Source organism: Megalobrama amblycephala, linkage group LG9 (assembly GCF_018812025.1).
Source record: "Megalobrama amblycephala isolate DHTTF-2021 linkage group LG9, ASM1881202v1, whole genome shotgun sequence".
In the NCBI taxonomy this organism is placed as follows: Eukaryota; Metazoa; Chordata; class Actinopteri; order Cypriniformes; family Xenocyprididae; genus Megalobrama; species Megalobrama amblycephala.
This window is the reverse complement of record NC_063052.1, coordinates 8,510,821-8,526,660: the sequence shown is the minus strand read 5'-3', so window position 1 is coordinate 8,526,660 and position 15,840 is coordinate 8,510,821. Positions and strand designations below refer to the sequence as shown.

At 39.0% G+C, this 15,840-nt stretch overlaps 1 protein-coding gene across 5 annotated transcripts in view; it reads left to right on the top strand.

Moving 5' to 3' along the window:
* Positions 1–15,840, top strand: part of csmd2 (CUB and Sushi multiple domains 2) — a 320,658-nt gene that overhangs the window by 235,178 nt on the left and 69,640 nt on the right. For all 5 annotated transcript variants that reach the window (XR_007186350.1, XM_048201499.1, XM_048201498.1 and 2 more), the window contains 7 exons: positions 1,655–1,846; positions 3,396–3,534; positions 3,955–4,142; positions 7,350–7,544; positions 7,849–7,965; positions 9,955–10,068; positions 15,171–15,266. Coding sequence is in view for 4 of the 5 variants with exons in the window: in XM_048201499.1 (XP_048057456.1) it covers positions 1,655–1,846; positions 3,396–3,534; positions 3,955–4,142; positions 7,350–7,544; positions 7,849–7,965; positions 9,955–10,068; positions 15,171–15,266 (1,041 nt within the window). In the remaining variant the exon portion in view is untranslated. The remainder of the gene's footprint in view (positions 1–1,654; positions 1,847–3,395; positions 3,535–3,954; positions 4,143–7,349; positions 7,545–7,848; positions 7,966–9,954; positions 10,069–15,170; positions 15,267–15,840) is intronic.

Genomic DNA, 15,840 nt, shown 5'->3' with positions numbered 1-15,840 from the left:
AATCTGAGCATTATTCAGTATCATGCTTTTTGGTTAATATCTAGAAATTTGTTTGATAAATGTACTTCAATTGTAGTTTATGCTTATGTCTTACTGAATGGGAAAAAAAAAGATATATATATATATATACCTTAAAGGTGCAGTATGTAATATTGACAGCTAGCGTTTTAAATGGGTACTGCAGTCCAAATTCAAAATATTGGAGAATTGGAGAAAAACAAAAACAGACATTCTGACCCAGAACGCACATTTCAAAGTAGCTTAATTTGAAAATTAAATGAACTTGCTGTAGCAGGACACAAGTATTCGAACTTAGCATGTTTCCTAAATCTCTGTGAACATATTATGATATTTATATGCTTTAGTACAGTAAACAAAAAAAAGAGTGTCACCTAAAGCCTCCGACAGCACCCACCCTGTAGCACAGCCCAGCAGACGCAACCTCTCCACTGACAATAAATGAAACCCGTTAAGCCAAGGTTTATGTGCTTCTGTCTGCTGTCAGCCTGTATCCAGGGTAACCATCCCCGTCCACCTCCATCAGCCATCACTCCAACCAGAGAATCGTGATTTCTCGCATGATACTTTAGAGACCCAAAGAACAACATTAAAGGTTTCACAAAAAGAGTAAAAATATATGCCATTATGAATCAATGCCATGTTATTTCACTTCCAAAGCATCCCATTTAACTTTCAAAACCCATCTGAGTTATGGCATCTTTAAGAGAGTAACACAAAGTTGCAGGTGCCTAGATAAATAAATGAGTGAGTGTAGAAGAATGCAGACTAGAGCTGTCATTTGGGTACTCAGAAGTGCTACAGATACTAACTGTGTAGGTAATATGTAGGTTTGCAGCAGTTATTGTTGATGTTCATAATGGCTGGTAGTTGATGGCTGGTAGTTCATAATGGCTGGTAGGCCAGTAGATGACTTAGATGGTTATGCATATGACATCAGACTTTCTATTTTTTTCAGTCTAGGACAGTGGTTCTCAAGCAATCAAACTTCCGAAAAGGGTGGAAGATAAATTAAAATAAGCTAAAGCATAAAATTCAAAATGTTTCATTAATTCCCTCAACAACTGTCATTTTTACTTCAGAGATGGTCTTAAAAAAACTGGAAATATGAGGGAATTGTGATTTTTAGACTGATGTTTAGAAATGTTACAGAAATTAATAAAATGTAAAAATCTCATGGCCACTTTTATAATGGATATTCCTTTAAGCTTTAAATTATTTTAATGGGTGGAAATTGCTATTTGTGATTAAACAAAATAATATTTTAAAAATCTGTAATTACAAATGACTAGAAAGGTCATATATATTAATTATTGTAAAATTAAATTATGAAAAACATTCAGTTATTGAAACTTCTTAAATGATTAAATGTAATTATTTGAATTATAATTATTTTGAGTTATTTCATTTTTTTTTTATTTCATTTTTTCAGTCCTAGTTTCTGTAAATAAGTTTTGAAAATGGGCAGCTTCGTCATTCCAGTAGAACTTCTATGAATATCTTTGGGGGCCTTCATATATTGTCCTTGAAAATGGGGGGTCTTGGAGACAAAGAGGTTGGGAGCCACTCTAGGATATTAAGTCAAGGTGATCCATTGATTACATTAACTTTTGTGACTGTTATTATTTTTTTGCAGTTTCAACTGCCACTTCCTGTAATGATCCTGGCATTCCAACAAATGGCACTCGCATAGGAGACAGCAGAGAGCCAGGGGATCATGTGCTGTTCCAATGTGATCCCGGATACCTCCTACAGGGGGCGACCAAGATCACCTGTACCGAGATCAACAACCGTTTCTTCTGGCAGCCTGATCCGCCCACCTGTTCTGGTATGAGCGTGCCAGATTAAGAAATGTAAACACTCCCATCCTCAACCAACACTTCCACTGTGATCCCTCCATCTTTATGTAGTCATTATCCAACATATTTTCAGCGTAAGAGTGCGCGGTTTAATCTTGAATGAGTAAGGCTTCCGATGTCAGCCGCTTCCAGTAATTTTAGCTGTACAAAACAGTCTGTTATGCTGCTTCATCTTGCAAACTGGTATTTATCATATTATTTTAATTTATTATCATTTAAACATTTCTTTTGCTCAGTTTTACCATTCACTGCACTTTGTTATTCTTTTAGTTATTTACTGATAGCGGCTAATCAATCGGAAGTCTTGTACATTCAAAGAAAACTTGCTTCATGAAAAATAAGGTGGACTCTGTCCTATTAGCATAAAGGAAGACACTAAAATTAAGCAATGTCGCACAGCGAGAGTGCAGTTGTAATGAATATTGACACAGCTGTGATTTGGCTAATGGCGAATAATGCTAATGCTAATATACTGTTTGTGTTTTGACATTAAAACTAGAGAAAACACTTTATACAATGAGCAAGGTATCAGTATTTTGTTATACAGTGCACATTCAGTGATACTGGTATGAAAACACAGTTACACATTAAGAAACCATTTATGTGCAAACTAGATTCAAATAGACTCAAGGCTGCAATTTAAGTCATATTGAAATTCCTTTCAGTTGTCTTTGTTTAAGGCCTAGTTCACTGATTTAGTTTGCACCCAATTTAAATGTAACACACACACACACAATACATTTTAATATCATACACAGTAAGTATAAGAACATAAAAATATTCACCACATTATTGACTACATGAGAGGGCTAATTTATGAGATGATGAATCTGGAGTACATTAGTACAGCAAAGATATCGTTATTATTATTAATATTTCCGCTGGACTTGGCCAGCTGTTTACCATCTATTCTCTTGCACCAGCTTCATTATAAAGATTTCATCACACTACTTCTCTGAAGAGGATTTTTGTGGACATGAGGGGCCGTAGTTATTTGGTTTCTTTTGTGAATTTAAACCACTTTATAATAACAGTCACACTAACAATAGTACAATTAGGTTGCCTTTTTCAATTAAACTCAGTATGAGTGTGAAATACGAACCCTGGAGATATTTGCTTGTTCCAGGTAAAATACCTGACATTGGATCAACAAATCTTTATTGTTTAATGATATTCTTTAGAAAAAAATTACAAATTTGCTCTTAGTGAAAACAGTAAGTGTTGACCTCATTCAATCAGAATTACAATGGAATTTTACATTAGTGATTCTCAGTCTTTTTGACTCCAAGGCCCCCTATTGTCAACAAAAATATTCGAGGACCCCCGTTTTACAGTTGATTTCCTGGATAAGGAGTAGGGTTAAGTTTTTTTTTTTGATAAAATAAATATGTTATGGCATTTATGGCATTTTAAGATTTTATTCATTTCCTTGAGGGGTTTTTTTTGTTTGTTTGTTTGGTTTTTTTTGAGACATTTTAGAATTTTCCAGAGTTTTTCTCCCCTTCCTTTGTACTGCAGCTCCATGTGGAGGGAATCTGACTGGTCCCAGTGGACTGATCCTGTCCCCTGAATACCCAGAGCCCTATCCTCATGGCAGAGAATGTGACTGGACAGTAACAGTAACGCCGGACCACATCATATCACTCACTTTCAATCAGTAAGACTGCTTTCTGAGACTAAAGTCCCTCATTTCCTGTAGTTAATTGTAGCTACATTACCATTACAATACATAGATGTTGCAGTGTTATTTTAGTATTATTTATATACTATATTATAGTATTTATTTACATTTTTTTATATATATATTCAGTTTATATATGTGTGTGTATAGATAAAATTTATATTTATTTCATTTTTATTTTTAATTTTTAATTTTATTTATTTAATTTTAGTACTTTCCCTTTTTTCAATTAAATGCCAAGGCAACATTTCTAATTGTGAGTTTAGGTTTTTCATTTAAAATATATATTTTGTTTTATTTAATATTTATTTCAATAATAAAAAAAAACTGTAGTTTTAGTTAATATCAACACTGGTAGTGTATAGTCATATCATATATGTTTCTTCCTCCCGTCAGCTTTAGTCTAGAGCCGAGCTACGACTTCCTGCATGTCTATGATGGGCCTGATTCTCTCTGCCCGCTGCTGGGCAGCTTTTATGGCACGGATGTCCCTGAGCGCATTGAGAGCAGCTCCAACACACTGTTCCTGGCCTTCCGCAGTGACGCCTCACTTAGCAGCAATGGATTTGTCCTGCAGTACACTGGTATGTTCCCCCCTTGTGGTGGGAGGAATAATTTGCATCCATTCCCATTTTGTTGGCACTTTCTATTCCTGTATTGCATGAGAATTTGGTCAAATAATGGTATCAGAATTACCCTAATTTTCCATTTGTCTTTGTTCTTTGCTTTTTGTTCTGCGGTATTTGTAGTGTACCGTACTGCAACAGCACGTTGACTGTTGCCTTGATCACCCCCTTCTGCTCGCTTTTGTGTGGCGTATAATTATCGACCCATGGCACTTCTCGCAGTCGTCTAGAGAAGAATTATGAAAATGAAAAGCCAAATGCACTCACTAAAGCTGCCATTTGATCAATGTTTTGCTGTCACAGTAAAGGCTCTGCACAAATGAGAACAAATGCGAGTTTGCTGTCCCTGTATGCGCCCTGCTGACCTCACTTTGTCTGATGACACTTTGGCTTATTTGTTTATTCATGAAATGACAGACGTGTCCAATCAGACACACCAAGGTCCAAAATCAGTACTCGCCACATCCACCATATCCCAAAGGTGCTCCATTGGATTGACATCTGGTGACTTTGGAGGCCATTTGAGTACAGTGAACTCATTGTCATGTTCAGAAACCAGTTTGAGATGATTTGAGCTTTGTGGCATGGCATGTTATCCTGCTAGAATTAGCTACCAAAGGATGGGTACGCTTTGGTCATAAAGTGATGGACGGTGTTTAATCAATGCTCAGTTGGTACTAAGGGGCCCAAAATGTGCCAAGAAAATATCCACCACACCATTAAACAAGCGCTTTCATGTTGTTTACGCCATATTCTGACCCTACCATCCGAATGGTGCAGCAGAAAACGAGACTCATCAGACCAGGCAATATTTTTCCAATCTTCTATTGTCCTTCTATTGTGCGAATTGTAGCCTCAGTTTCCTGTTCTTAGCTGACAGGAGTGGCACCGGTGTGTCTTCTGCTGCTGTAGCCCATCTGCTTCAAGGTTCGATGTGTTGTGCGTTCAGAGATGCTCTTCTGCAGACCTCGGTTGTAACGAGTGGTTATTTGAGTTACTGTATCAACTCAAACCAGTCTTGCCATTCTCCTCTGACCTCTGGTATCAACAAGGCATTTTTGCCCACAAAAATAACTGGATATTTTCTTTTTTTCAGAGCATTCTCTGTAAACCCTAGAGATATGTGTGTGAAAATCCCAGTAGATCAGCAAATACTCAGACCAGCCCGTCTGGCACCAACAACCATGGCACGTTCAAAGTCATTTAAATCAACTTTCTTCCCTGTTCTGTTGCTCAGTTTGAACTTCAGCAAATCGTCTTGGCTATGTCTACATGCCTAAATGCATTTAGTTGCTGCCATGTGATTGGCTAATTATATATTTGCATTAACGAGCAGTTGAACAGGTGTACCTAATAAAGTGGCCGGTGAGTGTATATATATTAAATTGCAATATTACTGTTTTGACAATATTTTGATCAAATAAATAGTTTCTTGGTGAGCAGAAGAGACATTTAAAAAAATCTTACCAGCCCAAAAATTCTGAACAGTAGTGTATTTATTTATTTGACTGTGAAATTCACAGAAAGGCAAATGCTTCAGAACAACAACTGCAGCTACGTTTTTACTCTATTTTTTTTATTTTTAGCATTTCTGTCAATGAACTTAAAGTGAACCACACTAGAACACTACCTACTGATGGCCATTGCTGGCATGCAGTGGTCAGAGCGAGAGAGTCCGTGCTCTTTAGATCACCCTCTGTTGGGCTTGGTGAATGAGGAACAGTATTCTCTCAATCTGGTGCAGCAGATGGACACAGTGTGTGGCACTTCAAAAGCTCCAGTTCCAGACCCCAGTCTCCTCACAATGAATTAGTATAAACTAATAATGTAGAAGCAAGTCATAAATACACGAAAAGTGTGTTTATTTCAGCTTAACCCTGACAGAAGTGTTAGCATAGACGGTCTGGCACAGGGTCACGTTGGTTCATCTGTGCATGCTGCTGCTGTTGGAACAAGCTTCAGGTGCTGTCAACCTCTTTACAGACCAATCAGCTTCTCACAGACTCCCAACCGCGTCTGATTGGCCTCCGAGGTGCAATATGTGGGCCAAGGCTCTGCACACTTGACCAACAGTTAAATAAACACAACACACACATACTCACTCCATTGCCCGTCCGAACTGTTCCCTGCCAGCTCAAACATTTGTCGTGTCCAAATTCACAAACACATCCTTGCTGACACGCACACTCTTACGCAGTCACCTGGACACCTGAGCTAGATTTTGAGGCTGGCTTTGGTCCACTCTTCATTACTGCTTGTTCCACGCTCATCTTGTTAGGAGCCAGGTTTAGGAAGAGGAACTGAGTTGTGGACGGTCTGGATCGCGGCCCCAGCAAACAGATTGTGTCGTTTCGGCGTGCTATTGGGCCATGAAGGGCACGGGCATCAGCACAAACAATGCGGTGTAACTATGTTAGGAAGTAATATCTCAACTAGAACTGCATGCGACCCAATTTTTGCTGTGTGATGCAGATGTGTAGTAAGAATGATTGATTTCTAATTTTGGCCAAAGGATGCGGTGTGCGCCATACACATGTCCTGCTGGGTGATGGACTGTTTTGTGTAGTCAGCAGACCTGATCTAGCCCAGTGTCACTTTTAATCTGTCCTGGGTCACTGTTTATGCTCCACGGGGCATGTAGGTTGCTGTAGCATATTTCTGGATTGTGAATTGGTGATCTGGGTGCGCTCATTTGAAGCATCTTTGAAGTGCACTTATACAAAGAGCCTCCTGTGTCTTTATTCTTCAGTTTTTAGCTGTTAGGAGTCTCAATTGCGAATCTTTTGAGAAACAATTAAACCTATCCACTCTAGTACTGACCTTTCGTAGTATTTCAAGCTATTGGTTCTTTTCAACCTGCACCAGCAGCATCCATAATAAAATGTTTGCCCCGTCAGAATGTACCAGGTCATGAAACTGAATTGTAGATTTAAAACATGTATTATATTGTAGTTCCTAATAAAATCAAGGCCACATGGCTCCACATTATTTACTCTCCAAAGCCAATTTTTACTTACATTAGGTGCTTGGCGAGTGCGTGTGTATGTAGAGGTCCCTGTGCGCACTGGATTATCAGTCTTACACAAATAGCCATAAATCATCATCTCTCACTCTCTCTCCTTCTTTATCCCTCTCACCATACTTTGTGTTTCTTTTCCTCAACAGAAAATCCCAGAGAGTCGTGCTTTGAACCAGGCCTGGTGCGTAATGGTACACGTGTTGGTACGGAGTTGAAATTGGGTGCAACTGTCACCTATTACTGTGACAACGGCTATACGCTGGAGGGAGACGCCACGCTCACTTGCATCATGGGGGGAGACGGCAAGCCCGGCTGGAACAAACCGAAACCTGTTTGCATAGGTAAAAACTTCATGGAAGTTCAGCAAATACTGCTTTGCAAATACATTCTGTAAGTTGGTCACATCTGCTGCTGTTCCACTGGAAATAAGCAAAGGCTCATCTTTGCAATGTAACCTTGTGGAATACTTTGAACACATTGCAATTTCACTTCGGCAAACACTAGGGACATCTTGGAGGGCAGCTCAGGAATCAGACAAGAAAAGTAATTTAAGATCAGCTGAATGAGGGAACGGCAGAGAGGAGATGGGGAGGACAGAAAATTAGTCTCTAATGCCTTCTTTCTGTGGCTGTCTTTCTCACTCAGCTCCATGTGGTGGTCAGTATTCGGGCTTGGAGGGTGTGGTGCTCTCCCCTGGTTATCCTGGAAACTACAGCAGCGGGAGGACTTGCCTCTACTCGGTTGTTGTTCCAAAAGACTATGGTAAGTAAGCACATGTGTAAGCATACTATTGCACACACAGATACCCATGAACTTACGTTACAATCAAGGAAGTGTATAATATAATGGGAAAACATGTTATTCAATGAAATACACCATGTCTGAATTAGGCACTCAAGGGCAAAAAGTGTTAAATCACATCTCTTTCATGTTAAATTTGTGCCCTTATCAGCTCCGAACTGCAACATTTGTTCAACGTTTGGTCTATTGCTTGGTTTCTATTTTCAGTGTATCATGCTGGAGAAGCTCCACCAGTCTCAGAGCAATCTCATTGGTCCAAATTCCAATCAAAACGTGTTCTGGTTAGGGATGCTCTGATCAGGATCTTTGCAGCCGATACCAACTACCAATTCAAATAAATAAGCCCAACAAATATTCGTTTTACAATGAACATTTTAATAGGCCTTTAAAAACAGAGCTTACACAAAACATTATTCATATTAGGATACTTGGTATATTAAAGAGCCTACAAGAGTTTAAAACTGAACATAGTTGCAAGCTGTCAGTTAGTGCAGTTACATTGTTAGGGACTGTCTCAATGAGTGAGTCATCATTAAACTGTTCATTCAACTAATAGGCTTTAAAAACGCTGATTCATTCATGAATAAAACAAGGCGTTGAAATTCATTTAAATTTGAGCGCCATTTTGCAAGGCTCAATCGGTGTAACGCTTATGCTGATTTTTCACTTCATTGAGATCAGTGGTATTGAAGAGCGCTGATGCCATGTGAAATTCCCTTAAATGTTGAAAGAATAGTACGACAAAGATATCGCTTTCTTCTGGAAACTGATGGCAAACATATTTTTTTACTGAAATATGACTTGACCTGAAGAAGAACAGATGTTTCCCAATGTTTAGCCATGCTTTTGCTGATGTTCCTCCACGTGACATTTCTTTAGAACATAAAAGGCAAATTTGTAACTGTTGATGACATGACTGCGGTGCCAAAGTTTGACTTCATCACGTGTTTTACGTCTTCAAATTGGAATCGGTTCGTGAGATCTGCTAAACTTAGTGACTAGCATTCGAGTCATTGAATGTGATTATTGGCCGATACCGATCTGTGGCCAATCGTTCAGTGCGTCCTTAGTTCTGGTTGATTTGTCTTCGATCTTTGATTTGTCACTCAGTACTTGTTTTGTCAGGATTAGTTAGGAGGAGGCGTTAAAGGTAATACATTCACATATTAAATATCAGTAGAACCCACACAGAAGACTGTACCAAGACGCTTCCTAAATAAAAGAACCAATTGTAGTCACTGCAGATGCCATTAGACACTTCGGTTCCTGTAGAAACCATCAGTGCTCTGAGATTACTCATGCATGTTGGCTGAAAAAAAAAAAAAAAAAAAAAATGATTTCAAGTACTTAGGAGTTGGACTTGCATGCCCAAAATACAGTAGCTACTGTAGGTGTTGCAAATATGGAAGCTGAGTGAATTGACTTTGCTTGAAAGGGACTTTGATCTGTATTGCTTTTCTTTCAGAGGTATGAGCCTCTTGCTATGGACCCATTTTTGGCTATCCCCTCATATAACCCCAGCAGCTTCTACTTGACCACGGGACCCTTTTATTTGATCCATAAATGGAGGTCATCTAGCCAATTTGGGGTTCCTACAGAGTCTTTATTAGCAGATGCTAGCCTGCTTGTATTTCTCTGGGTCAAGCCAAACGTTGTGGAAGCAGAGCTAATTAAGGCACAAATTTCTGTAGGCATGGCATAATGGCTTCGAACAGCTGCGGGATAGAGAGCGTCGCAACACAGGGTTTCTTTTTTATGGCTCTCATTTGGAAATTTACTCTACTAAGCACCAGGGTGTGTATAGAGAGGACAACAGGTGGTTCACAGGTGTGATTAGGTTCTGTCTTTTACTATTGAGTTAACATTTGCACAGTCATGGTTTTAGTTGCATACTTTATAGTTTTTATGCAATTATGTCTCTTCATTCTCTCTCTCTTTATCTCTCTGCAGTGGTGTTCAGCCAATTTGCATTCTTCCAGACTGCGCTAAATGATGTTGTGGAGGTGTACGATGGGCCAACCCAGCATGCCCGTGTCCTGAGTTCTCTCTCTGGGGCCCACACAGGTCAGCAAACCTTCTCCAGCAGTATTAACTTGGCTCTATCAGTCTATACTGGCATTAGGAGATGAATGCTAAAGAGGCTGCATTCAGACTCAAAGGTAAATAGAAGTAGTCAATTAAGCAACTCAATTAACAAGATGAGTTACATCCACAAGTAAAAGAGACACGCCTGTGTGGTTCACAAATACTGAAATTTAAAGGTGAAGTGTATCATTTTTGCACCACCTAAAGGAATTGTAAGAATAATGACTCCTATTATATAGTATGTGAAAAGCGCTATGTCACAATACCGGATAGTAAGTCAAGTGTCCCACCACAAGCATTGCTCTTCTTTTCTTTTCTTTTTTTTTTTTTAAGACAGTGTGTGTAGTTAAAACTAGTCTTTTAAAAATGTTTCCTGTGACCCCTGCATTTCCTTCCATTGTGTTGCATTTCGTATAGCTATTTTTGAATGTTAGAACATATGTTAAAGTATTTACTGTATACACACCACAAAGAAACACATTTAAACAGGGTCAGTCAAAAATTTAAATTCACCAAATAATTCACAAAAAAAAAAAAATTCTGTCATCCTTTACTCACCCTTATTCGTCTCTGGAACACAAAAGGTAGTACATTTACATTTCTATTTGAAAAATGTTTTTGTCCATACAATGAAAATCAATGGGGTCCAAAACAACATCGGAGCTCATTGACTTTCATTGTATGGACCAATATCTTCTTTTGTACTTCACAGAAGGATGAGGTTCGGTGTGGTGATTAAATGAGAAAATAATTGTGATTTTTGGTTGAACTGTCCCTTTAAAATTGATTAGTTCATTCAGACAACCCACTGACTAGTTGGTTTTATAATTATGTAGTCTTGCTCATTCAGTATCTAATCTCTGAATATAAAGCTCTGAATATTTAAAAAAAAAAATAATAATAATTAAAAATGACACTTCTGCTTTAAATCGTTAAATCTGCTTCAGTACTTGAGTACAGTCTCTTGAGTTCTTAATTATCAGAACATACAATATGTACGTACGCAAGAGATGATGATGATGATGATGTACTCAAGAGAATAAAACGCAGAGGTTCAGATAACAAGCTTAATGACTCATAGAGTCTAACAAACAGATTTCAATGGGATCCAGTAAATAGGGTTCTCTTAAAACAGAAAAGAAAACAGAATCAAATAAGCAAAAACAGACTAGCTAAATAGATCTCCAGTGAGACGCAGAGGCTGAAAGCTTTTATTCAGCCATAATGGAGTTCCGTTTAATGCGGTCAGTTGAGGAGATTTCGGCTCGAAGATTAACAGGGTTTTCTCGCTTGCTCTCTCTGCTTCTGACATTCCCATGACAACGCAGATGAGCTGTGTACATTTCTATTTTTTCTTCACCCTTCACACCAGTCAAACACCCGCTATTTGCATACGGCGTGAAACCCTGCACGCTCAAGGAAGGTGAACCGCTCAGAGCATATATACTATCTGAGATGCGCTTTTTAACTTCAGATGCCGGTGTGAAATCAGTGAAGTGTGCTGTGGGCTGCTGGAAATAATGCACACTTTGGAGCGTGAATAGTGAGCAGGGAATAGTCAGAATTGATACTAGGCCGCATAAAACTGCAGATTTTCTATTATCTTTTTGTGCTGCGGAGAGAAGGGAAACAAGTGTTGCTGTATGTCACCACTGATGTAAGCACAGTTGTCAGTTTTGATGGATGTTTCTCAACTTTCTTAGTAGAAAATCATGCATAGGGAATGAATGATCTGCACAAGCAAATAGCAAGTTTCAAGAGAAGTTGTCCTGTGTGAATTAACTGTTGGAAACTTATTTTAAACAATAGACAAGGATTCTTGACACCAAAAAAAGTCTTGCACAAAAACAGTGTATTTATTTTGCCACCCAAATTACCATGGAAGTCTGTTTCCGCCTAAGTAAAAAGACAGTTACAACTTTATATCTCACAATTGCACCATTTGCAAACTTAGAGCTTAAACTTAACTAAATGTATGATTTTTTGTTTGTTTGTTTGTTTGTTTCCCATCACTCCACAACTAATCCTTCATTTTCAATGGGGACAAAACAAGAAAAATGGTAGGCCTAAGTTGAAAATAAAACAGAAATTATGCTGCTGGTATTAATTTTAAACAATGTAAGCATTTGAGCATTTAAAATTCCTTGATTTCTTCCTCCTCCACATCTCTGTTAAAGGGTTAGTTCACCCAAAAATAAAAATTCTGTCACCATTTAAGGCCCCAGTATACTTCAAACGAAATCGAAGAACGTCATTTCGAACAAAATCAGGCCAAAACGAAGTTCGTTTTGTGTTCTTTTTGGAAGTTCGAAACGGCTTGCCAAAGCGAACTTTCAGGAAAAGTTTGTTCCAGCTGCAAAACACCTTCGACCTACCATTGGTCGGTGACGATGACGTAATAGGAGGTGTGCGCTGAGGCTCCGCCTTCACTCGCGTGGACCGCGTCTCTGACTCATTTGATCTGTTGAGTTTTGTTGAGGTAAGAGCTCCGCGGGTGAAAACATGAACACACTGGATAGCCGCTTTATAGTACAAAATGAAGTTGTGCTTGTAAAAAAATTAAGCACTAACACTGTTTTTCATGTTTGATACTGTAAAACTGCTTGATTTTAAGCAATCCATTGAATAAAGTGATGTATGAAGACGTGACGTGACTGGAGTGCTGATTTGCAGAGCTCGTGCTAACATTCCCATGCTGTTATGATTAGACGCTTTTCTTATGCTTTCTATAATAAATGCTTACTGTTTTCTCATTTTTGTTGTGTTTATTTTGTTACTGAGAAGAAAGTGCACGGCACATATTTACATATTCATCTAACCGTCGATCTCAGCAGTGTGGGCGGTGTCAGATGTTCGTTTACAGTATATCGCTGGTCATGCATTTCGAACTTCGTTTTACTCCTAAACGAAGAACGAAAAAGAAGTTCGTTCGAAGTATACTGGAGCCTTTACTCATCCTCAAGTTGTTCTAAAGCTCTATACATTTCTTTGTTCTTCTGTACACAAAGGAAGATATCTGGAATAATGTTTGTAACCAAGTAGATTTCGACCCCCCCATTGACTACCATTATAGGAAAAAAATGGTTGTCAATGGGGTCGAGATCTGCTTCATTACAAACATTCTTCCAAATATCTTCCTTTGTACAGCAGAACAAAGAAATGCATACAGGTTTGGAACCACTTGATTAAATGATGGCAGAATTTTGATTTTTGGGTGAACTAACTCTATAAAGAGCTCAGGCAACTTTGAAGGTAAGCAAACTGGCAAGTCCACCTCTGTTGAGTCATCAGATTTGACGTTATGACCCTCAGTCTTCTGGAATCCTGACAGGATGGTGTCAGGCCACGTCAGTCCACTCCACAACAACCTTGAATGTTGCATAACGCATCCTCCCTGTCGAGGTGAATCTGTGGTCACCATCCAGGTTTCCCACAACTGACGTTGTGGTGCGACACAGGCTTAACAGTTTCCGAGCAGCATTGCAGAATAATGTGGCCTTCGGAACAAACAGCAGGTGCGAATAAATCAGCGGTCAGGGTATCCCCACACCTCTGCCTCCACCGGATTATTACTGTAGCTGTCACTCTGTCGGCTGCCCACGGAGGCTTGTTCTAATAACATCCCAGCATGCCAAAGGCATGAGCATGAGCATTGGTCGATCCCAACATGGGCGAGAGTGTTGTGCGGTTTCATCTTCTCTGGCCACTGCACGAATTTGTCAACACCGAACCTGCTCTCTACAAACCCCTGTGGAGCTTGACTGGGCCTCGGGGAACTGTGGGTAGATTCAAAACCTCAGCCCCCGCACCTCGGCACAGAAAGCACATATACGCAATTAATGAGTGATGCAGAGAGGGATGCATTTTGAAATGTGGATTATTAATAGACCTGGGCTTGGAAACATGCAAAATGTGAAAATAAAATAATTCCAAAATGATGCTAATACTGGACAGACAAGTACAAGTATGTTTAATGTCAGTGTTATGGCAATTGCATCTCCATAAAGTTCACCACAAATGAAAATGCTGTCATTATTTACTTACCCTCATGTTTTTCCAAACATGAATGCTGTTAGTTATTAGAATTTTTAAAGGCCACGTACATACCGCAGTTAAAATTGGTTGTCAGTTCACTTTTTAGTGCTTAGTCCAGTTCTGTATACAAATGGTTCAGTAATTTACGAGAGTGACAACCGCATTCTGCAACCGAATTACCTCCTGAAAAATGCAGGTGACAACTGCAATTATAAAAATTCTACACAGTGGGTATGGAACCGAACTGAAAAAAACAGTTGTTAATGACATATTTAAATGCGCATCAGGGATGCGTTTCTCTTCTGTATGTGCTCTTTGCAAAAAATAACAGGGAAAGAAGTACAAGCCTTATTCGTGTTGCCAGATCTTGAAAAAGAACAAGTCCATAATAAACCAAAATAAAATCAAATGTTTTATATTGAAAATAAGACCAAAATATCACAGCCCTCATCTACATGCTTTAATAGCTCCATAAACTTTATCTTCTTTAAGAGCCAAGCTCAAACAACAAGTCCAATAAGTGCAAATGGCAACACTGCAAGATCACGCTCTGTAAAGAAGCCTTACAAACAAAACACTGTGCCTCTGTCGGCGGGGCTTTAGTTGAATTTGCAGAATGAGTATTTTTTCGCTGTAATATTAATTTGGTCAAAAAAAGTGGATACCAAACACACAAGACGCCAGAATGTTGCAATGGTTGCTATGGAACGATAATTTAGGGGATCCACTCCCTTATTTAAATGCAGTTTTGACTCCTGAAACTTTATAGTGTGTATGTAGCCAAAGAGACTTTTGAAAGATATATTCTGTAAAGCAGTAGTTCAGAGGGCCCACATCTATACAGCTCATGAACTGTATACCAGGTCTTCTGAGGTCATTTGATAGCTTTGTGTGATGAACGCACCAAGAATCATTATTCATTCGTAATCATCACCTCCACTACTGCTCTCAAACAAATATGGCATCTGTGGCACAGGTCAATAACATCAAATGTCATTGGTTTTAGAATGTCACCAAATGTCATGACACCTTGTTTGTACTTTCAGGTGAATCTTTGCCTCTAGCCACCTCCAACCAGATCCTTATCCGGTTCTCTTCTAAGGGTCAGTCAAGCTCAAGAGGTTTCCATCTGGTCTACCAAGGTAAGGCTGAGAGCTTCAATTTCTCTTTCTGTATCACAAATGCACTTTTCATTTTCTATTAAACGGTTAGTTCATCCAAAAATGAAATTTCTGTCATTAGAAATTACTTACCCTCATGTCATTCCAAACCCGTAAGACCTTCGTTCATCTTCGGAACACAAATTAAGGTATTTCTGATGAAATCCTTTCTGACCTCCCTGTAGACAGCAAAGTCATAACCAATTTCAAGGCCTAGAAATGTAGTAAAGACATTGTTAAAATAGTCCATGTGACTACAGTGCTTCAACCTTAATGTTATGAAGTGACGAGAATACTTCTTGTGTGCAAAAACAAAACAAAAATAACGACTTTATTCAACAATTTCTTCTCTTCCCTGTCAGTCTTCTATGTTGTTCATGGTGTAAACACAGTGCAGCGCTTCCGGGTTCTACGTCAGAATGCCGGTTCAGTATTGGCCGACGCTGTACATGTGAGCACCTCGGTGCTGCTAACGCAGGATCTGGCCAATAATGAGCCTGAGTTCTGACGTAGAACCCAGAAGCATTGATTTCCAATTTTTGGATCAATTTTTGGT